General features: G+C 45.7%; 1 protein-coding gene across 2 annotated transcripts in view; it reads right to left on the bottom strand.

The window, feature by feature from the left end:
* MYO5C (myosin VC) overlaps positions 1-23262 on the bottom strand; it is a 104301-nt gene extending 81039 nt beyond the window's left edge. The window contains exons 1-6 of one of the 2 annotated variants that reach the window (XM_027067260.2): positions 22787-23262; positions 11878-11988; positions 6492-6657; positions 5761-5905; positions 2555-2711; positions 488-631 (exon numbers count right to left, since the gene is read on the bottom strand). In XM_027067260.2, coding sequence (XP_026923061.1) covers positions 488-631; positions 2555-2711; positions 5761-5905; positions 6492-6657; positions 11878-11988; positions 22787-22813 — 750 coding nt within the window. In that variant the 5' untranslated portion in view covers positions 22814-23262. Of the gene's footprint in view, positions 1-487; positions 632-793; positions 2531-2554; positions 2712-5760; positions 5906-6491; positions 6658-11877; positions 11989-22786 lie in introns of those variants that run through there. The other variant, XM_027067261.2, reaches the window with a different exon arrangement.
* Positions 23263-23498: the final 236 nt, after the last annotated feature.

The following is a 23498-nucleotide window of genomic DNA, read 5'->3' as shown; positions in this document are numbered from 1 at the left end:
AATTTTAAGAAACATCCTGCGATATAAGGCTTACTGTTACTCTCCTGGGCCAAAACTAGGAGAATTTTCTCCACTTTACTGACGGAAGCCTCTTTCTCCTAACTCCCCACCCCCCACCCCACTAGCTGTAAGCCCATTCCCTTCCTGACAGAAAAGCCAGTCTAACATCTTTGTCTGTTTCAAGCAGTTTCTGTGTTCTAGAAAGAGAAACTTGATTGTTAAACACTAAGGATCTTTTAAATGCCCCAAAATTAAAAATCATAATTCTTCCCTTTGGTGGAGTCATATCATTCCACTGATATCGCATCTATCCATCAATTTTTTGTTTTTAAGAAACAGAAAAAAAATAAGCCAAAATGCAAATGAAAGACAGGAAACTCTATTCTTCAAGTCACAAAGCAATGTAGGTTGTCTAATGAGTATGTAAGTGTAAACAGTACTTTAAGAGTTGGGAAAAAGGAAACTTAACTGATATTTTTATACTTACTTGAAAGACAACTCTGGATTTCTCCAGCAGGTAAGTTCTCATGTTGGCTCCTATAATCTGATTTCTCTCATCAAAACTGATTTCTGTGTATTTCCCAAACCGACTACTGTTGTCATTGCGGGTGGTCTTGGCATTTCCAACAGCCTACAAAACAGAGAACCCTCGATAATGTTAAAAAGATCTTTGCTTAATAAAATCCAATCCTGTATGCTGGGAGAAGGTCTGTTTAGCAGAGGAAGGTTGGGGGGGGGGGGGCGGGTGAGGGAAGCAGCCCAAAGCTCAGAGGGGACATGACACATCCTCTACCTGCCATTCAAGGCTCTCCTCCATCTTGCTAGGAGACACTGAGCAGGATTAGAACGAGCACAGGTTCTGATGTTTCATGGTTCCTAGGCTCCTGTTTTTGCTGTCTGTGTAATACTAGAAAAATGATTTCATCTTTCCAAGTCTGGATTTCTTACCTGTAACACGGGAATAATACGCAGCTTGCGGAGTTGGGAGGATCACCACATCCATGCCCCAAATATTATAGATGCTCAATTAAAAGAACACATCATTCAAACTTTATTTCTTTCCCCATCTCTTACCACTTCTCTACCCAGACCTTCCACTCAACCAAAAAACTGCCCTCTCCCATTCTTTCCATATTCTAGGCATGACTTTTGCTTTTTATTTCTACTCTTGAATTCTGTCTCTTCTCTGCCCATCCCCTCCCCCTTCCTGAGCATTTTCCATGTGGAAGTACCCTTCTCATGCACACATACTGTACTTCCTGCCCAGGTCATCATGCTTTCTGACAACACATATTTACTGAGCACCTGCTATGCGCCACGTCCTTGGGTGACAAAGGTGAACCAAGAAGACATGGTCCTGCCTTTGTGGAGCTTATAATCTAGTGGGTGAGAACCAACCTTAAACAAATAATCACACAAATTTACCCACTGGGCAGTACCTCTGGACAACTTTTCTATTGCTACCTTAGATTGTGGTTTATGTTTCCATTTATTTTTTTTTAAGTTTATTTATTTTAAGAGAGACAGAGACAGCTTGAGTAGGGGAGGGGCAGAAAGAGGGAGAGAGAGAATCTGAAGCAGGCTCCACGCTATCAGTGCAGCTGCCAACATAGGGCTCAAACTCATAAACTGTAAGATCATGACCTGAGCTGAAGTTGAACGTTTAACTGAGTGAGCCACCCAGGCGTCCCTCCATTTAACTTTAAATGTGTTTATGTTAGAGGAGTCTTTCAACTTGGGGACTGGGGCTTATTCTTTTCCATTACTTCCTATATTATCTGGTACAGGGGCTTAAACAAAATAGGCCTGATAAACACTGATGATTTTGATTTGAGAAAACAGGGAGAGAGGTCTAGGAATCTAATGATCTTAATTTTTTGCAATGCTTCCAAATAAATTTAAATCAGTCCTTTTCCCACTTTGCAAAGCAGTCAGAGCTGGCCTTTGATCATCTCCTGAGCCTTTGCGATGACCCTTCTTTCTTAAGGGCTGTCTCCTTGCTCCTGGGTGCCATGAGGACTGGTCTTGTTCACACTGCTCTCCCAGTCAGAGTTGGGCTGGTGGATCAGCTCTCAGAGAGGGAAGCAGAAGAGCCTTGATATGTGGCATTTGCCAATTTATAAAGTGTAAATATTCCCACCGTGACTGATGTTGAACTATCAAAATTTTAATAGTCAGCTTACCAAAAAATTTCTGAATATTTAACAATCAGCTCATGAAACTTGGTGTCATTGGCTGAAGAACACCAGTGGTCTCAGTGCACCAGTGGTGTCTGTGATCAAGGAAATTTCCTTTGGTATATAAATATAGACACAGGACTCCTGAAATCTGATTTCTAGCCCAGCAGGTTGAGGAGAGAGCCTTAGCAGGGTAGTCTCTTCTTCAAGCTCCTTCGAATGCTATCAGAGAACAGACTTTCTGGCCCTCACTTCTATGGTCTTTAAAGCTGAGGGATTCAGGTTAGCCAGGGAAACATATACACAACCAATCCACTTCTCCATTATTGCACATTGCTGCCTGTGACCCCACTCCCCACCTCCCGCAGGGTACACACCTCAGTTATGGGGTTCGATGCCAGAACCTTGTCCTCCACATGGGCGTTACTGCTGGACTTGCTGACGGTGGCGAAGTATCTCATGGCGTAGCGAGCAGACACTGTCTTTCCAGCACCTGACTCCCCACTTACAATTATTGACTGATTTTTATTGTTTCTAAAGCAAGCAAATTAAAGGATTTTTTAGATACTGTTTTTTTCCTATTAAAAAGGTAATATATACTCAGTAAGAAAAACACAGACAAGGGGAGAGAAGGTAAACTTTGTTTCATTACTCTAAGTTAACTACTTTTTAACATTCCAGTGAATTCCCTTCTAGTCTTTTTTTCTATGTGATCAAGCTAAACTTTGTTTCTTGCCCTGTCCCCCATGTTGAGGGTCCCCCAAGACCCTCTCAGGTCAGTGACCCACCAGGAAGACTCACAGGACTCAGCACACAGTCATGTTCATGGCTAAGATTCATCACACCAAAAGGCTAACTCTGCAAAGAAGAAAGGCACATGGGGCCAAGTCCAGAGGAAGCTGAGTGTGAATCCTTAATTACTATAGCAATGAATTATGACAAGACATGGGAAGTGCTGTCTACCACAAAGCTCTTTAGAGATTCAGTGGCCAGGGTTTGTATTGGGGGCTGGTCACATAGGCAGAGCATGTACCAAAATTCCAGATGCCCTGAAGGAAGGCAGGTGCTCAGCATGAACCACATCATCTACACAGTCAAGGTACAATGAACCTCTCTCCTCAATTGGATAATGGTGGGGAACTTCCTAAAATCCAAGTTCCCAGAGGCTAGCCCTATACCAACCTTGCAAGCAGGCCTCTAAAGAAAGCCATCTTGGGCCCAGGTCAACTCCTCTGTATCCCCACATAAACATAAAACATTTTAAAGGCATTATTTGGAGAGCAATTATTCAAAATATGCTTGGGAACATAGGTGCTCAGTAAGCCCACATGCTGGAGATCTTTAAAAAGGTATTCAACTTGGGGGTGCCTGCGTGGCTCAGTCAGTTAAGTGTCCGACCTCAGCTCAAGTCATGATCTCATGGCTTGAGAGTTTGAGCCCTGCGTTGGTTTCTGTGCTGACAGTTCAGAGCCTGAAGCCTGCTTCAGATTCTGTGTCTCCCTCTCTCTCTGCTCCTCCCACATTCATGCTCTCTCTCTCAAAAATAAATAAACATTAAAAAAAATTTTTTTTAATGTATTCAACTTCTCGCATCTTAAGGTGATAGCAGGACTGTACTATAAAGCTGTTCTATGTATCCAGCACTGCTTATAGATACAAGGCACTCCATGAATACTTTATAAGGATCCTCATTTAAGCCTCACAAAAATCCTATGCCACATGTATCTATTTTTATGGAATGGTACAACAATGACTCAGAAAGGTAAGGTGACTTGACCCAGGGCAGAGCACCTCCCTGTGAATGCTGGGAGCACCTCAGAGATGGAGTTCCTGCCCAAAAGAGCAAGACCCTGAGGAGATCAGTGATGGACACCTACAGTCCCCCGCCGGATAGAAATGGAGCCGGGCTTAGTAAAGCTGGGCTTTTCTGACTCCCAGGTTAGTATCAGCAAGTCCAGTACAAACCTACCTTACGTTCAGTTCTATCACATTTAGAAAGACAGGCCTCCAGAGAAAATGGACTTTTCAAGTTGAAACTGGCTCAGCCCGATAGCTCCAGTGAGCTCATACTGTTGACGTACAGGAGCAGCCCTGGCCCATCAGGCTATGAGCCATGGACCTTAATTGCAGAGTGCCTGGAAGACTTATAGGGAGCCAGGGCAAATCCTAGAACCTCGGGTGTTTTTCAGTTTGGAGGAAATCTGCTGTAGCAGAGACCAAGGTAACTGGTTATTAACTGGTGAATCTCTATCCAACATTCCTCCTCCCCTCCTTCTTAGAGACTATGCCCCAATTTTCAGTGGGAACACTGCTGTGCATATGAAAGACTACCTATTCCAGCCTTACTTGCCGCCAGGCATGGCCCTGTGAATAGGTCCTAGACGAGCTGTGAGCAGAAGTCTTTGTGGGGCTTCTGGGAAGTCTCTTTAACCAGGAGGGGCACATACTTCCCCTCTGACACTCTGGTGCCAACAATATGGAGGAGATGGCTAAGTATTAGCTTGCCTTCAGGATGAGGGTCTCACTCCACGGACAGAAGATCTAAAAGGCATCCAGTCCCTGATGACTGGGAGAGGTGCCATGCGAGTTCTAAAATGCCCACCAGCCTTCTTGGTAGGAGAGAACCACACACACCACCATTATTTTTTCCTGATTATAAGCAGTGGAACGTAGAATGGGTACTCTCTGAGTGTCTGGCTCACAGATGGAAGACACTAAAGCTGAGGAAACTCAGATGGTTGCCTAGATTATGTAGGGTCCAGATTCTGTGCCTCAGGTTTCCATTTATGAAATGAGGGCAATGATGGTGGCTCAACTGACTTCACAGGGGTGTTGCAAGACTTAAAGGAGACCACTGTCCGGAGAGTTCTTTTCAAACTGTAAAAGGATCAGCAAAGATAAGATGGTGTTTCTATTCTTCATTCATACCTAAAAATTTTTTTTTCATGTTTATTTATTTTTTGAGAGGGAGAGAAAGCAAGTGGGGTAGGGCCAGAGAGAGAGGGAGACACAGAAACGGAAGCAGGACCCAGGCTCCGAGCTGACCACACAGAGCCCGATGTGGGGCACGAACTCACGGACCACGAGATTATGACCTAAGCCGAAGCTGTACCCTCAGCCGACTGAGCCACCCAGGTGCCCCTCTATTCTCCATACTTTACAGATGAGGACATTGAAGCTGAAAGAGGATAAAACTCCAAAGCTCTTACATCTAAAACCTGTGCTCATCCATCATAACTTTTTGCTATGCTAGATGGGGAATAAAGCTTAAACATCTCACAGTGGAGAATAAATCAATATTCCTCCAACCAAACACAGTGCAAGAGAAGCATCTGCTTTTCCCAGATTGGTAGGTTTGACCTTTGACTACTTAGAAGGAAGAAAAACCAGGAAACTCGGTCTAGACAGGTTCCACATACAATCATTTGTTACTCATTAGTCTGCTCTACCAAGTGCCCTCACTCTCTGGTAGCATGGTCACCTTTAATGAGACCACACCAGATGTCTCCCCTCCACTGTGAGGGCCCAGCAAATGCAGGAGTGTTGGGAGAGTAAGAGGAAGTCCCACCCAGTAAGCGGCTACCTGGCCATCTGCTTGTACGCCTCTTCAGCCACAGCAAATATATGTGGGTCCATATCGCCCATGTTCTGCCCGCTGTAGGCATGGATGATGGCATCTCCGTAGATTGGCAACTGCTTGTAAGGATTCATAGCCACCAAAATGATTCCTGGGGAAAGATGCCAGATGCAACGCTGAGGTTCTGACCGTCACCCATTTCTCCAGGTTCTCTGGAGTAAGCCCAGCTCCACCAGTTATTAAACCTGCCATGTGACTTTGGGCAGATCACTTAATGCTCCGAATCTCAGTTGCCTACAGATGCCACCCACACTTCTGGGCTACTCTCAGAGTTGGATGAGATAACGGATGGGAATGCCCTAAAACTGAAAGGTTTTGTAATTCTCAGTGTAAATATATGATAACATCGTTGCCCCAAGTAAGTCATAAACGTATCAAATCCAATGAGAAACTCAAACACAAGCTTTACCCAGATATATTTTTCTGGGAAGTCTGATATCAATTCTTGATGAAGATTCTCCCCACCTGTAGACACTTCTGTTTACAATAGACTCTTGAAGATCAAACCTCTGTGCTTGTTAGATAGAAATCTGGGCAAAGGTGTAGCTGTGAGTACACATTTTGGCAGAAGTCAACATTTCTAACATAAACACGATATAAAATGTCCTCAGGACACCCTAGACAGCAAGCACCGTGTTTCCAGGTCATTCCTGCTCTCCTAGAATCACTCTCCTTACCACTGTAGGTGTAAATGAGTTTGGATTCTGCAAAGCGGATTCTGAGATTGTGAAGCACCGCAGGTTCGTGGAGATAGCTGAGGGCTGTGAGGTCATTCTCACCCACGAGGATGTCAGGATTCCGAAGTGGAGGCAGAGATTCTGGATCAATGGAATAATCCAGCTCCTATGAACAAAGATGAAATTAAAGTTCAAGAAGTAAAATATCCTTGGTGTTTCTATTGAACTCTAGTCCTCTGTCCTATCTCCCATGTGTTTGGAGTGGTCCCTGACACTCTGAAAAACAAACCTATGTGTAGCAATGAGAAAATAATCTCCATGGCTGACTCTTGGAAAGTGGGAGCCAGGGGACGAGGGTATTGGACATGGGCCCTGGGGTAAGTCACTTGCTCTTTCTGGGCCCCTCTTCTCCCATCTGTGAGAAGACTGGCTGGACCAGACCAGTTCAGAGCTATAGAACCTCACTGAAGCTTCCATGAGACGTATAGGAAAGCCATGTGGGCAGGGACCTGGGCACACCATCCTCATTGCTATCACAGGGCTCCACTTGTATGCAGTTTAGATGTTGAGAGCCACCCAGGTTTTTGTCTGAAAACAGGGTTCTGCTGGGTGGTGAGAAGTGTCTGAAGGAGCCCATGTGAGTGGTGGTGACTCTTTGAGAAGATCCATGTGCTTGTAACTCCTGTCTGAGGGCTCATGCCCCCCTTATAAGGCTGCCTGTTTCCATTACCCTCAGCCCTGGGCTGAGTAACTTGCTGGGGATGGTCTCTTGTCTGGTAGACTTCACCTAGCATTCCCAAAATAGGTGCCTGAGTAGAAGGGAGAGGTTAGCAAGCCTAGTGGTGCTGACACCACAGACGACTGGGCTCCAAATGGCAGAGAATCATGGGACCTTATGACCACCTATTCTAACTTCCTTTACGTTCATTTCACAGCTTGGGGAAGTGACTTGATCAAGGTTATCCAGCAAGCTTGTTTTCATTCCACTTTCCCAGGCCGCCTTCTTTCTGATACCTGGTCTTGAACCAGCTCCACAAAGTGACCTGGCTGTCTCCTCGCAAGTGCCCACTATGCACACCCTATGCCATGTAGTCAGCACTCCTCAAAACTGCCTTCCAAGGAGGGCATGAGTACCCTAATTAACAGCTAAGGAGACAGCTTCAAAGAGTTTAAGCTCCTTGTCCAAGGTCACACAGTATGGATATGTTTGGCTCTGAAGCATGTGTCCTAATGCCTCCTATCAATGCTGAGAGGATTTGGTTTGTTGTTGGTTGGTCTGTTTGGAGAGCAGCTCAGGGCAATCTAGGCCAACTATATTGGATCATGACAGATGCCTGCTCCATTTTCAGTGCAAATATATTCATGGACCTGCCCCCAGCAGAATATTGTTTTTCCCTGTTTTATTGAGAAATAATTGACATATATCACTGTAAAATTTTAAGGTATAAACCATAATGGTTTGTTTTACATATACTATGAAATGATTACCACAGTAGGTTCTGCTCACATCCATTATTTCATAAAGATGTAATAATAAAGGGAGAAAAGAAAAAAATCTTCTCATTGTGATGAGAACTCTCAAGATTTAGTTTAATTTTCCTAGCAGTGTAGCCACAGTCATCATGTTGCACATTACACTCCTGGAACTTATCTTGTAACTGGATGTTTGTATCCTTTTTTTTTTTTTTTTATTCTGAGGTGGGGAGGGGGGAGAGTGAGAGAGAGAGAAGAGAAGAGAAGAGAAGAGAAGAGGAGTGGGGAGAGAGAGGGAGGGGGAGGGGGAGGGGGAGGGGGGGAGAGAGAGAGAGAGAGAGAGAGAGAGAGAGAGAATCCCAAGCAGGCTCCGTGCTGTCAGTGCAGAGCCCAATGCAGGGCTTGAACTCACAAACTGTAGACCATGATTTGAGCTGAAACCAAGAGTCAGATGCTTAACTGACTGAGCCACTCAGGTGCTGCATATATACAATTTATTTATCCATTCATCTGTTGATGAACAATTAGGTTGTTTCCACATCTTGATTATTGTGAATAATGCTCTATAAACATGGGGGTGCAGCTATCTTTTTGAGTTAGTGTTTCTGTTTCCTTTAGATATATTCCCAGAAGTGGAATGGCTGGATCATATGGTAGCTCTGTTTAAAAATTTTTGAGGGTGACTGGGTAGTTCAGTGGGTTGAGCATCTGACTTGATTTCAGTTCAGGTCGTGATCTCATGGTTCATGGGATCGAGCCCCATCTTGAGCTCAGAGACTTCTCGGGATTCTCTCTCTCTCCCCCTCCTCGACTCATGCTCTCTCTGTGTCTCAAAATAAATAAACTTAAAAAAAATTTTTTTGAGGGTTCTCCATACTGGTTTTCATAGTGACTGTTCAATTTACAATTCCACTAGCAGTACACAGGTCTCCCTTTTCTCCACATCCACACTGGCATTTGTTATTTTGCCCTTCTCTTAAATATTTGAGAGAGAGAGAGAGAGAGAGAGAATGGGGGAGGGGCAGAGAGAGGGATAAAGAGAGAATCCCAAGCAGGCTCCACACTGTCAATGCAGAGCCTGATGCAGGGTTCAATCCCATGAATCGTGAAATCATTACCTGAGCTGAAATCAAGAGTCGGATGCTTAACCGACTGAGCCACCCAGGCGTCTTGGGACTTTCTGTCCTTTTGATGATGGCCATTCTAATAGGAGTGAGGTGATATTCATGGTGGTTTTGAATTGCATTTCCCTAAGAACTAGGGATGTCAAAAATCCTTCCAAGTGTCTGCTGGCCATCTGTAAAAATCTTTTTCAGAAAATTGTCTGTTCAGGTCCTTTGCCCTTCTTTTATGAGTATTGTTTTCATTTTTGATGTTGTTTGGTTTTGTTTTTGCTATTGAGTTGTAAGAATTATTTATATATTTTGGATATTACTCCCTTATCAGATATATGGTTTGCAAATACTTTTTCCCCTTCTGTAGGTTGTCTTTTCACTTTGTGGACAACTTCTTTTGATGTGCAGAAGCCTTTTACTTTGATGTAGTCACATCTACTTATTTTTTATTTTGTTGCTTGTGCTCTGGGTGTCAAATCCAAAAAAAATCACAAAGTCCTATGGCAAGGAGCTTTATTCCTATGTTTTCTTTTAGGAGTGTTGTGGTTTAGGGGTCTTACATTTAAGTTGTTAATCCATGTTGAATTAATTTTTGTGACTGGTATAAGACAGGAGTTCAGTTAAGCAGAATATTCTTAATCTATAGACTTTTATTTTGAGAGCAAAATAAATTGTTGCTCATATATAACTTCTTTCCTTGAGTTCTTCTGTTATCTGTTTTAAATTAACAACCTCCTTTTCTAGTTCAGCCCGTGTGTGTGCGCACGTGCACGCACGCGTGCGTGTGTGTTATGTATGAGAGAGACAGACAAAGAAAATCAAGAGAGTCATTGGGGGGAGGGGAGAAACATAAAGAACATTAGATTAACAGTTGAAGGCAGAGGTGACATTTTCCTACACAAAGCAGGCTTTGTAAAGCTAAGGAGCTATCTGGCCACCTGCCCACTTACCTGCCTCTCGTGGGCTGGGGTTCAGAGCCAGGAATGTCGCTACCTGAAGCCCTGCTGACTTCACTAAAGCTGCAAACTGCCACTGCAGCTGCAGTCTGAGATTTTTCTCCGCAGGAGACACCTGATCCCTAATGAGAACCTAGAGTGCATGCAGGAAGTGCTCCACAAGGCTGCAAAGAGCTACTGGTGGGGAAGGGTTGGCTAAATGGAAGTAGCAGTGTCCTCTCTGTCTCTCTCTCCAGTGGTCCGCACACATGGATCATCTCGTTTGATCTTCAGCAACCCTGTGGGGTCCTGCTATTATTAACTCCAATTTGCATATGAGGAAAGCTAGAGGCTAAGGGTCATAAACTTAGCAAGTGGCCTTCACAGGCTTTGAATCCAGATAGTATGTTTCTTGAGGAAGTGTCTTTAGTTGCTCTGCTCATCTTCCTACCTGGGATCTCAGGAGATGACTCCCAAATCCAGGACAGTCTGATTGGAAATAGAGTGCCCTGTTTGTCTGGTTTTTTTTTTTTTTTTAATGTTTATTTATTTTTGAGAGAAAGAGAGCACAAGCGAGGGAGGGGAAGAAAGAGGGGGACAGAGGATCTGAAGCAGGCTCTGCGTGGACAGCAGTGAGCCTCATGCAGGGCTCAAACTCACGAACCAAGAGATCATGACCTGAGCCGAAGTTGGATGCTCAACTGACTGAGCCACCCAGATGCCCCAAGAGTGTCCTGTTTCTACAGAGACCATGTGCATGACTCAAAAATTCCAGCATTTTAATATTCATATGATATTCCCCGGACCAACTCTGACATCCAAATGGAACATGAATACTTTGTCTAGCTCTGCATCCAGAGAGTTGACTCATGCTCGCTATGGATCCAGTGGGATGTCATTATGTCTATGGGGGCAAAGGACAGCTCATGATACTTAAAGGAGTGGTAAAATCTGCAGAAGCTGTTCATCAAAAGACACATCCAGCCTTCGAGAGGGCCTGATCACAGGTACACTGCAGCACAGGCACCACCACTGACATGATCCTTTGCCACACCAGCACTGACAGGCTCTTCACAACGTCACACAAAGCTGGGCATTCCTATCCTCTTGTCCCTTCTCCCGTCAGTTCCCTAATCACCCTGCCACACGCCGTCCTGGAGCTCCCAATTCTTACCTGTTTCTATCCAACCACCTACAGATGGACCTTCCCTCCTGTTCTCCTCTCACCCCTCCCTCTCCCTTCCTGATTTCTCTCTCCTTCCTCTACTTCTCTTCCTCTTCCCATCTTGAGGTTTTTCTCTACTGGTTGATGCCTTAGGCTCCAACCACTTTTCTTCAAGTTTCTCATCTTTGCCCAGTGTCTATGCTGAGACCCATGAAACCAAAATGGTGAATTACTGGGGTGCATGGGTGGCCCAGTTGATTGAGCGTCCGACTTCAGCTCAGGTCATGATCTCACGGTTCATGAGTTCCAGCCCCAATGGGGCTCTCTGCTGTCAGTGCAGAGCTCACTTCAGATCCTCTGTCCTCCTCTCTCTGCCCCTACCCTGCTTGTGCACATGCTCTTTCTCTCCCTCTCAAAAATAAACATTTAAACAAAACGGCAAATCACTTTCCAGTGTTCTCCCAGCCATGCTGGATGCCCAGGTATGTAGCACAGGGCACTTGATGCCTTCATTAGGGCAGTGTGTGGGGTGGGGGGGGGTGCGGTACAAATAGTGGACCCACAGCACCAGCCGGCCACTCTGGATGACCCCCCATGTGCCCTCTCCCAGGCTCCTCCCACAGGGGCTGTGCCCCCTCCACATACATCCCAGTTACCCTTCATACATTGTGGCAGCGACAGCCAGCAAGGACCCTCACCGTTCCATCCTCCAGCCAAAGTCGCAGGACTTTGTCATCAACTTTGTAGTCCTTTGCTATTTCAGCAGACTTCCAAACTTCTTCAGGATCAGGAATCCATACCCTGTTGTACTGACCAACAGAATGAAACAGGCTTAATTTCAGAACTTGGAAAACAAAAACACAGATCATTAGATAATTAGACTCAGGGATATTTCTGTCTACTCAGTTCCTTCATTAGGAGTATTTTACCTAATTTTTGTTTATGAAGTAATCTGTAGTATGTCTACAGTGCACCAGGCCTAGCTGCTTCCTTTCATAGGCAACGGAATTCCCAAAGCCTCCTAAATACTCCTGGGAAACTAAAAGCCTGGGAATGGAAGGGAAATCACGAGTCCCTTAATGGGAAGCTCTGGGCACTATCTGTAAGAGTTGGAGCAGAGGGATTTGGTTCACCACGGATCAGCTGAGGGGCTGTGGGCCAGACACTTAACTTCTTATACAGCATTCTTCTCATCCACAAAATGGGTACAGTCCCTACTTCACAGGTTTGCTGCCAGGTTAACTTAGACTGTGTCGTTGAAAGCACTCTGCCAGATGCTATGAAGTGTGGTTACAACAGTGTTATTTCAGCACTGGTTGGTAGAAGCCAAGTATTCCTGCTGCAGCAAGTGTAGAAATCCAGATGTAGCTGTGGGGGCACCTGGCTCAGTGCTGGTGGATAAGTCTTTAGGCAGAACCATACTGCTATGTACTGGATCATGTCCCCCTACCCCTGAGCTCACCACAAATTCTTATGTTGAAGCCCTAATCTCCAATGTGACTGAATTTGGAGACAAGGTCTGTAAGAGGGGGTGAAGGTTAAATGAGGTTATAAGGCGCTCATCTGATGATGGGATAAGTGTCCTTGTAAGAAGAGACACCAGAGAGCTCACATGCATGCTCTCTCTCCACCTGCATGCACCAAAAAAGGCCATGGGAGTACACGGTGAGAAGCAGCTGTCTGCACCCTTGGACTTCTCAGCCTCCAGAACTGTGAGAAAATGGGCATCTGTTGTTTAAGCGCCAAGTCCACAGCATACTGTTAGGCAGCCCTAGCAACTAACCCATGTGTCTAATATTCACACTGGCACACTGATGAGGGGCCGTGTCTCTCTCCAGAACTCACCAAGACACCTGAATGCTGCTCAAGATGAAGATGAGGTGGCTGCCATGTCTGTAGACTGCAGCTGTCATAGGTCCATGATTAATTCCTTTCTCTCCCCTCTGCAGTAATCACCCAGACCTCACATCTCACACTCTCCTGCAGTGGGCCGTTCCTCTGTTTGCTCGTCCATTCATTCACTCGTTCATTTACTAAACACTTGCTAAGCATCTATTATGTACATGTGCTGAGTTACCCGGAGGGAAAGGCATTCCCTCTTAGTCAGCATGGTCTCCCTACTAACCCAGCCGATCTCTAACCTGGAGCTGCATGTGTGCATATGTGTATATTTGCATCTCTTTGCTCATCAGGCCCGTGGTCTACTGGTGCCTGGTGACCATGAGTAAATATTCCTTTCTGTTGAGAGATTGTACCTTCAGGAGTTTTCAGTCACAAAAAGATTCTGAGCAATAAAATTATGACATTTTAATTTTCCTTATTATAGTTCTATGTATTTTCTACAAGTTGCATGTATTACTCTTAGAATAAACAATCTTTAAAAGAAAATGTCAATATATATGTCCACAAAAAAAACTTGAACATAAATGTTCATAGTAGCTTTATTCATAATAACCCCAAACTGGAAACAGACTAGATGTCCATTAATAGGAGAATGAGTTAAAAGACAAACAAAACGGTGGTATATTCATACAATGGAATACTATTTACCAACGAAAAGAATCAACTACTGATATAAGCAAGAACATGAATGAATCTCCAAAACATTAGGTTGAATCACAGAAACATTACACAAATGAGTATGCTATGTATGAATCCCCCCTCTTTTTTTTTTCAGAGAGAGTGAGCTTGAGCACGTTAGCACAAGTGGTGGAGGGGCAGAGGGAGAGAGAAAATCTTAAACAGGCTCTACGCCCAGCCTGGAGCCTGATGTGGGGCTCAATCTCACAACTGTGAGTGAGATCATGACCTGAGATGAAATCGAGAGTCGGATGCTCAACCCGCTGAGTCACCCAGGCACCTCCATGTATGAATCCCTTTTTTTTTTAATTTAAAAAAAAATTTTTTTTAACATTTACTTATTTTTGAGACAGAGAGAGACAGAGCATGAACGGGGGAGGAGCAGAGAGAGAGGGAGACACAGAATCGGAAGCAGGCTCCAGGCTCTGAGCCATCAGCCCAGAGCCCGACGTGGGGCTCGAACTCACGGACCGCGAGATCGTGACCTGAGCCGAAGTCGGACGCTTAACCGACTGAGCCACCCAGGCGCCCCTGAATCCCTTTAAATCAAGTGCTAGAACAGGTAAAACTAATGTAAGGTGGGGAAAACATAGGAACAGCAGTTGCCTCTGGGAGTAAGTAGGGCTGGGGAGTGAGTGGGAAGGCTCTCATGGGAATGTTCTGGGGGTGATGGCAACATTCTATACCTTGAAAGGGTTTGGGTTACATGGGTGGTCAGCACTTTTCAAACATCACTGAACACAGACGTGAGACTGGTGTTTCACTATCTGAAAATTTTACACAAAGAACCAAACAAATATGAAACTCTTAACAATAGACATACTAAAATATTTAGGAGGACACGTAGCGATGTAAGCAGTTTACTCTAAGATGCTTTAAAAAATAAGACGGCCCAAGGGCTGGAGAGAAGCATAGACATGTAATACAACAAATATGGTAAATGTTCATGGTAGAATCTAGGTGGTAGGACAGATGTCCGCTATAAAGTCCCTTTGACTTCACTGTATACTTAAAATTTTCATATGCTGTTGGAGGAAATAAAGAAAAGTATAAAACAAGTTTCAGAGTGCCAGTACTAGACTAGGACCGAGTTGATTAAGGAGCACAGGTGTTTATCTATTAGTTAATATGAATTGACTTACTTAAGCAAAGAAAAATATATATTTCATTGGCTGGGTATCAATCATGAGTCCCTAAGTCATTTGGGTTGTTTTAATTCTTGATAGGTAGCTGAGAGAGAAGTATGGGTAAGATTTCAGACGCAGAGACAGAGAAAATGGAAGAACGACCTAGAGGGCAATGATACACAGTTAGGTATACATGTCCACGCAGGTAGGTGGATAGAAGCCTCATAAACACACTCACACCCACTCCACACATACTTGTTGCCATGGGCTACCATGTTCTACTTCAGTCTGCTATCAAAAACATTTATTGCTCAAAAAGAATGAAATCTTGCCATTTGCAACTACATGGATGGAACTAGAGGGTAGTAGGCTAAGCGAAATTAGAGGAAGACAAATATCATATGACTTCACTCATATGAGGATTTTAAGATGCAAAACAGATGAACATAAGGGAAGGGAAGAAAAATTATAGAAAAACAAGGAGGAGGACAAAACATAAGAGACTCAAATATGGAGAACAAACAAAGGGTTACTGGTGGGGTTGTGGGAGGGGGGATGGTCTAAATGGGTAAGGGGCATTAAGGAATCTACTCCTGAAATCACTGTTGCACTATATGCTAACTTGGATGTAAATTTAAAAAATAAATTAAGTAAAAATTAAAAAAAACATTTATTGCTAATCTCATAAAGCTGAAATCATTAATGGAATATCCCAATATATCATGAAGTGGCATGACAGAATTTTAGGTCCTAGATTTAGGGTCCTGGGAGATTGTCTGCTCCAGGTTGTCTGTCATAGTTCTTTTTAAAGCCAAAGAAAGCTGACTTCAAATGAAATGGTGGTGGCCTGCTCTGTGAAACAGGTGAAAGTAGAGGCATTCTGAGGAGGATCCCAGTTGGGGGCTACAGCTGAGATCCCTGAGATCCTCCCACAGAAGCCAGGAGTTCTGAGAAGTAATGTTAAGGTCACCAAAGCCAATCCAAGCCTTTTGTTTTACTGACCCCAAAGATGTCAGCAGCTCATCAAACACCAAAGTCTCAAAAGCCAGGATTCCATGGAGCCAGGGCCTGCAAATCCTACTTTGAACTGCTTGTTAATTAAATAAGTCTGGCTTTGAAAATAATCTTGAACTCTCAACACGCAACCATCTTCTTGAGAGCACACAGGCTGGTTTGTTTCAGCCCAAAGCAGAATTCAATGGTAGGCAGTATTAGGATATGTATGGAACTGAAAGCTGGCTTCTTTTGAGGGGTGGTGCATACAAACGGCCTCCTCAGCCCCGACTCTCCAGGCCACCCACACCTTCCAGGCCTGGTGCCTCTGCCAGCAATGCTGCCAGTCACCTAGGGCCCTGCAGCTGCAACCCAGCCTGGTAAGTAAACATGACAAAGTTTATCCAGTTGCATGTCAGTTACACCCATTGGGTCCCTCCCTCCTTCCTCACATTCCTCGACCCACAAGGCAGTGCTTCAACCGGGAGGAAGAGTTCGCTTTGCAGAATTTAGACAAACAAACGCAGTCTGTGCAAACAGTGTGACTAGCTCTCATGTGATTTCCCCGGTGTGACTTGTTCCTGTGGAGCAGGAGCCTCTGGACTCAGACTGCCTGCCAAGCCCTCAAGGGACGGGCCTGCAGGGGGGGCCACGGAGCAGAGGTGCCTGCCTCCCACACCCTTCCTGCGAATACCCTCCCACGAAGGGAAATCGTGCTGTACCTTTATTTCCAAGCCAACAATGAGGCAAAGACTTAGGAGCGTGACCCTTAGGAAGTGATTTGTCTTCAGGAACATCTGAATACCCCACCCTACATGGTCAGATGAGAGAAGAGGGCATCTTCTCGTGTTGCCTGCCTATTTGAAGGCATCAACTGATGTCAGCCACAGAAAGGGCTTGAGGACTTTACAGGAAATAGGGAATATCACACATTTCCTTCCTAGCAGCTCTCTGGACTGGGAGAGAGTCTCCACTTTCCCAGTCAGCCAGGCCAGGACAGTGATATTATGCTCCCTCCGCTGCCCCTCCCTCACCCCTCCAGGCCCTTCCCAGGCTCCCTAGCCTCCCCTCTGTCTCCCAGTGTCCTTCCTAGCCCCTCTTCCTGACAGGCTTTCTCTAGAGAGTGTCCTCCATTCCCATGATTTCGGGGACTGCCCTGGCACCTGTGCACGTGAGACCTCCAGCCCAGATCTCTCCACAGGTCTAGACCACATGTCCAGTGGTCTCCCTGACATCAGCCCCTAAATGTCCTTGGACACTCATAAATTCTAAGCTCTAATGACCATTAAGTCTATCCCAAACCCACTCCTCCTCAGTTCTCTTGTCCCTCAAATCAAAAACTTGGGACAGTGCTGGGTTCCCTTCCCTCCCTCCACCCTCAACAACCAAATGGTTATCAGGTGCTGGAAAGCCTACATCTTAAACAAGTCTCACCTATCTGTCCCATTCATCCCACTGCCATGGCCGTCAATCAGCTCCCCCTCCCCCAATCCCACCCCCACCAATCTTCTCTTGACAGATGTCACAGTCTGCTGAGTGCTTCCTCAACCAGGTAAAGCACCAGGTTTCTGTGGTCATACAGATTCCCTCACCTGCACCTGAATCAGAATTTCCATGGGTGGGCCCCGGCAAGATGAAAGCTTTAAAATTCCCGCCCCCAGTCCCTTATAGATTTTGATGAGCAGCCAGACCTTGGAAGTCACTGTCCTAGCCAGTTTTCCTCCTCAGGCTTCCTTGCCTCTTCAGTCCACCCTCTGCCAGCTGCCACCCAATCCACTAGCAGTTTCTAGAACATGCCAAGCTCTTCCTTGGCTCTGTTCCTTCCACCCCCGGTGCCACTCCTCCTCTCCTGGCCAGTGAGCAAACTAAGATTCAGCTCACAACTCCTCTCCTTGGTGGCACTTTCCCTATTGCTCTCCACCCCAGGCAGGATTGAATGCTTCCTCTTTAGAGTTCTCCCTGTCCCTTCCCAGAGGGACACAGAGGTTTTGAGGTAACTTTCCACCCCCCTCACTGGCATTTGAGCTTTAAGAGCCTTGTCTTTGTATCCTGGAACCCAACACAATAACTTCCCCATAGCCAGCATTCCATAAACATCTATTGAACAAAATATTCAAATTCCCAGTTTAGTTGCACCAATTAAAGACAAAACTTGGTATTTTAGTCTTTATATACTTTTTTTTTTACTCTTTTGAAGTACCCATATATAATACAATGGATACCTCTAATTTTCTAGAGTTATTAATGATACATAGAAGTCTAAAAGCTTCTTACATTGGCCAAATGGAAAGCCATTAAACTGAACTTTGGCTTTATTTTAGACAGAGATCCTGAACTGCTAGTCAAGACACTTCTCACCTTGCACATCTGAGTTCTAGCAAAACTTCCTTGCAGATGTCTTGTGAGTTCCTTATTCACAAGCAAGAGTAGTAAGTGACTGAAGGGTAATATAATTTGTGAATCTGTGGCTAAAACCAGGTATAACCTGAGTCCCAATTAATGAGCCAGAACAATTTAAGAAATATCTCTAGAGGCATGCCATAGAGTTCTCTGCCTCACTGCCCACTTACCACTTTGCCCAATATCTTAGATGAAAAAACCATACTCACGTATAGCAAATATACAACTATAAAGTGGATGGACTTCCCATGAGTCCTCTGTGTCCTTCCTCCCTTGAAGAGGAGGAAAGATGGTAAAGGTGGTTGAACCATAGTTGTGGTAGTGGGAGGTATTAGGAACAGAAGCTTTTGGGACGCCTGGGTGGCTCCGTCAGTTAAGCATTTGACTTTGGCTCGGGTCATGATCTCGCAGTCTGTGGGTTCGAGGCCCATGTCAGGCTCTGTGCTGAAAGTTCGGAGCCTAGAGCCTGCTTTGGATTCTGTGTCTTCCCCTCCCTCTCTGCCCCTCCCCTGCTCATGCACGCTCTCTCTCTCTCAAAAATAAATAAACATTAAAAAAAAAAAAAAAAGAACAGAGGCTTTTAATCCTGCCTCCTCCTCCACTTCTATGTGATCTTAGGCAATTTACCTAACCTGAGCCATTTGTAAAATTGGTATACCAACATCTACACATATCACTGCTTATTAAAATTAAACCATGAAAGATGGTATATAAAGTTCTGAGGATGGCATCTGGCACAGAAGAAGTGCTCCATGATTGCAAGATACAAGTAACCATTATTATCTTCTTCAGGCCCACAGCTCTCTCTGAAAGCAGAAAAACTCATTCATGCATGCGCGCACACATTAAATGTTGCTTAAGCCCCCACTGTTCCCTGTTCTCTGGAAACTCTTGGTCAATGGGGGAGACAGTTAATGAGTGTTGACAAATCAACATGCAAGGTGTCCAGAGGAGCTGGCTGTAAATATTTCTCAGAAAAGACACTGCTCAAATTGAATTTGGAAGGTGAGGCGCTACTGAACAAAGCAGTTATTTTAAGCACAGGGAGTCTTGCAAGCCAAGGCATAGAGTGCTGACCAGCAGCAGGAATGCACCAAGGGATAGCCGGAAATTTGCAGAGTGAGCTGAGGTAGGAGTGGGCAGGCAGTGGGGAGATGCAGAGGTGGAACCTTGTGGCTGGTCAGTGAGTCTGAAAGTGACAGGGGCCTCCAGAGAGGTTCCAACAGTGAATGGCCAAACCGGTTTTTCTCAGCGAGATTTTAAATCATGGAACTTCTGGGTCAAATGCTCTCAACATTTCCAGGGCATGTTGCCAATAGCTTTTGAAAGAGATGGGTCATTTTACACTTCATTCCGGCAGCTACTGCTACTCTCACCACACTTCCTCTCAGGAGTCCCCTCTTTCTCAGAACCTCTCTTCCTATGCTCCCTACCAGCTCTCCCATCTCCTCCCTGTGATGGCTCCATCTTGGGCCCCTCTGAATAGTTGTATTTCCCAGTGTCCTGTCTTGGCTCTCGTCTCACCCTGGGCAAGGCTCTCACTCCCTGGGCTTCAACTACTACCTCTGGGCAGAAGACTCTTGGCCCAACCTCTCCACCAACCTCTAACCTCCCAGAGCACTGGCCCCTAGAAACTCCTTCACCACCTCAATTGTTGCAGGGACAAATTCTGCCTCCTGACTTTCCTAAGATCTCCTCCTCCTGCTGTGCCTGTGTCAACGGCACCCCCTGCTCTCATCATCCAGACTCTGACCTCTACAGTCATCTTTGACCTCTCCCTCTCCCCAGTCCAGTCTTATCATCACCTACCTCCACAGGCTCCCTGGATTGTGTCTCCTTTTGCCCTGTCCAATACTGCAGCCTGAATTCTTTCCCGGACACTTAAGATGACCTGAGAATTCAGCTATCTGAGTGTCATGGGCATTGCCAGTGTACCCAAATTCCTAAAACACAGCCCCTGATCCTATCTTCTCCCACTCAAAATCTTCACCAGAGTATAAAGCCCCGATCTAATTCTTGGCACAACCCTCCCCTTCTCAGCTCTATCACCCAGTAGGCTCCTCCATGCCTTTAGGGCTTCAGCAGATTGAATTATTTGACCTTTCTCATTTCTCACTAATTCGAAAACTCCTTGAGAGGAAAGACTATCCTTTAAAAAAAGTCTTTCTAACCTCCCCCAAGCACAATGTTTCATGTACAGAAAGTGCTAAATAAATGTTTTAGGGGAGATAATATGCCTGTCTTCAAGGCATAGCAGGAAGGGAGATTAGACAGGGGATAGGCAGGTAACAGCAGTGTATATAGTGACTGAATGAGGTAGCCTGGAGATCATGGATGGGTGTGGCTGTCACACAGGGGTTCCAGAAAGGACAGTCCACACATCACCCTGCTGCAGAGTCACTATTTGCTCCTGGGTGCAGAAATGGGTTTTAAGTTGTTTTAAAATGTTGTGTGGTTAAGATTATGCAGAGAAGCAGCACTTCTGGAGCTTAAAGGAGGCCAAGGGTCCCAGTCACAAACTTTGGCTTAAGCCAATCCTGTATGCTAGCATTCTAGGACAAATGGCTAAATCTGTGGACTTGGGAGGGTTGCAGGAAGCGGTAGGGAAGCAAGGGAGAGGGCTTAGATTTTATTTCAGTTTAAGAAAGAACTCCTTAACATGGGACACCTGGGTGGCTCAGTCAGTTAAATGTCCGACCCTTGATTTCAGCTCAGGTCAAGATCTCACGGTTCAGTAGCTCTGAACCCTGTGTGGGACTCTGTGCTGACAGATTGGAGCCTGCTTGGGATTCTCTGTCTCTTTCTCTTCTGCATGCCGCCCCCCACCCCCTCCCCCAAATAAATAAATAAACTTTAAAAAAATGAAAGAACTTCTTAGCACAGCAAGCTCTTTAAAACCTAAACAGGCAACTACACAAACAGGGAGCTTCCCACCTCTGGAACTGACAATATGGGGACTGACTGACCTGGAACAGAAGAGATACCCTCAGAACAAAGGTGTCTACTTGGACACCAAATGGGTAGGGTGGCCCATCAAGACTCCCTCTGCCTTGGGATTCTCAGATTCTCTGTCCTTCCAAGCTCTTCTCTAGAAAACTCTTCCATATCAGTTTTCCTACATTATGCCTGCTACCTAGTTGCTATTTAAAAACACTTGTAGTGTAAGGTCTTGATGATAGGGAAGCTCACACCTGTGTATTTTAGCTTCTGGAATAAAAATGTTACCTAAAAGAGGTTAATCATCAACAATTTTCTGTTCTCCAAAGTATCTTCCAAGAATTGCCTTGTGCCAAGATTTTCTTTCACCTCCAGAAAGTTGAAGACCTCAGAAGCACTGTCAGATATCTGATGGTTGACATTCTCACTGATAAACTATTCTAGAAGAGTCATGGTTCAAACATTGCCCATATAGAAGTCTAGTTAGTGGAAAGGTGTTGGAGGGCACAATGGCATTTGGATGGTTTGTACTTGTATTACTAATTCAGTAAAGTAGAAGAAAAAAGTTTGCTTAAACAGCTGTGAAACAATTATTTACAACTATTGTTTATATCTACAGGAAAGTGTCTTTTTAAATATAAAGCAAGGGCATGTTCAGGGGAAATGGACAGATTCTAGTGTCATCCATTTGAATATTGGCAAACATAGATTTTACTCCACTGGGGTGTGAGAGGATCTGCCTTCATAGCCTTTCAAATTTTTTTTTTTTTCAAAAGGGCCAACACTTTCAAATTATTTTTCATCCAGACAATTAGCCAAGCTCATCTCAGAAGGTTTTGGGTGTCAGAACGCTGTGGAGTCCTTGGCCCTGGGGAAGAGGTAGTTTCAGAGGAATGCTCTAGAGTGACTCCCAGAATCAGGGTGTATGTGAAGTGCTTTATAAATTGTGAAGCGACGTATAAGTGTTAGGTGAAGAGCCTGTGACCCCTGGATTCACAGAAGCTCTCAATTTCTAGCACCGGTGAAGCTTGCCCCACACGCGCAGGCAGCCGCACCTTTGGACATCAGATGAACTTAAATGCGCGCGCAGGCATTTCTGAAGACCCAGTAATTCTAGAAAGCATCCTGAATACCGCGGTCCTAAGCTTCTTGTTCAAGGGCTCTCTGAGGAGGACCAGGAGAATTATGGATACTATTATTTGCCCGTGACTGAGACTTCTATGTCCCTGTAAGCAACTCTGATTTCACTTGTGGCTCGGGAAGAGGGGACCGAGAGGCACGAGAGGTGGGGACGGACGCGCGACCCCGGGGCACCGAGAAGCTCGGGCCCGGGAAGGCAGCCCCTCGCACTCGGTCTTCCCATTCCGAGGGGACCCAGACTCCCGGGGCGGGGTGGAGGCGCTTTCCCCCGCGGACAGGAGCCGGAGCCCTCCAGTGCCCCCGATCCCCAGGCCCTCCGCGACCTGTCCCTGCGGCGAGTGCGCCAGGTGCACAGGTGTGGGCTGGGTGCCAGGTACAGTCAGCATTAGCGCCGTGCCATCTTCCCTCCCGCGCACCCGCCCTTCGGTACCTGCGTGTAGAGCGCGGCCACCGCCATGGGCGAGACGGGCCAGAGCAGCTGGAGGGCCGCGAAGGTGCGAGGCTCCGGGACTAGGCGCGCGGCTTCGAGACCCGGGGGCAGGTAACTGCGGGGCCGCCGCGTAAATCTGCGCGGGGCCACCTTGCGGGGTAAGTTTTCCTGCGCCGACTACCTTCCCTGGGGCTAGCGGCCTCTGGAGGAGAGAAGTCGCGGATTGGTTCTTGGGCCCAGCCTGGCGGGTCGGCGCCGCGATTGGCTGGGGCGGGGGCTGCGGGCAGGGCTCGGGCCTCCTAGCGGCCAGGGCTCGGCGGTCAAGTGGGTCCACCTGGCGGGGGTGCGGAGCGGTCCGCCCAGGATTCGCTGGCTCTTGGAGGCAGGAAACAGGTGTGTTCTGAGACGCTCCCGTCCAAGTTTTAGTTTCCTTAGTCCGCAGCGTGTTTACTGGAAGGAGCAGCAGATATGACCATTGCCATAGAAAAGTCCAAGGGAACTTGTAAGACAGTTCAGCCGGGTGACCATGTTCAAAATCAAATGTAAAAATGAATCCTCTTCCTTTATGTGAGCAATAATCATTTAGAAAATGCTATAGAAAGATGGAAAATAAGATATTTACAACATCAGTGAACATATAAAGTGTCCAGAGATTACACTAAGAGAAATGCGCTCGGCCTTTGTGGAGAAAAATGTTTAAATTTCTCTTCAA

This window comes from Acinonyx jubatus, chromosome B3, assembly GCF_027475565.1.
Source record: "Acinonyx jubatus isolate Ajub_Pintada_27869175 chromosome B3, VMU_Ajub_asm_v1.0, whole genome shotgun sequence".
NCBI lineage: Eukaryota > Metazoa > Chordata > Mammalia > Carnivora > Felidae > Acinonyx > Acinonyx jubatus.
The sequence above is the reverse complement of the archived record's forward strand: the minus strand, read 5'-3'. Positions and strand labels throughout refer to the sequence as shown.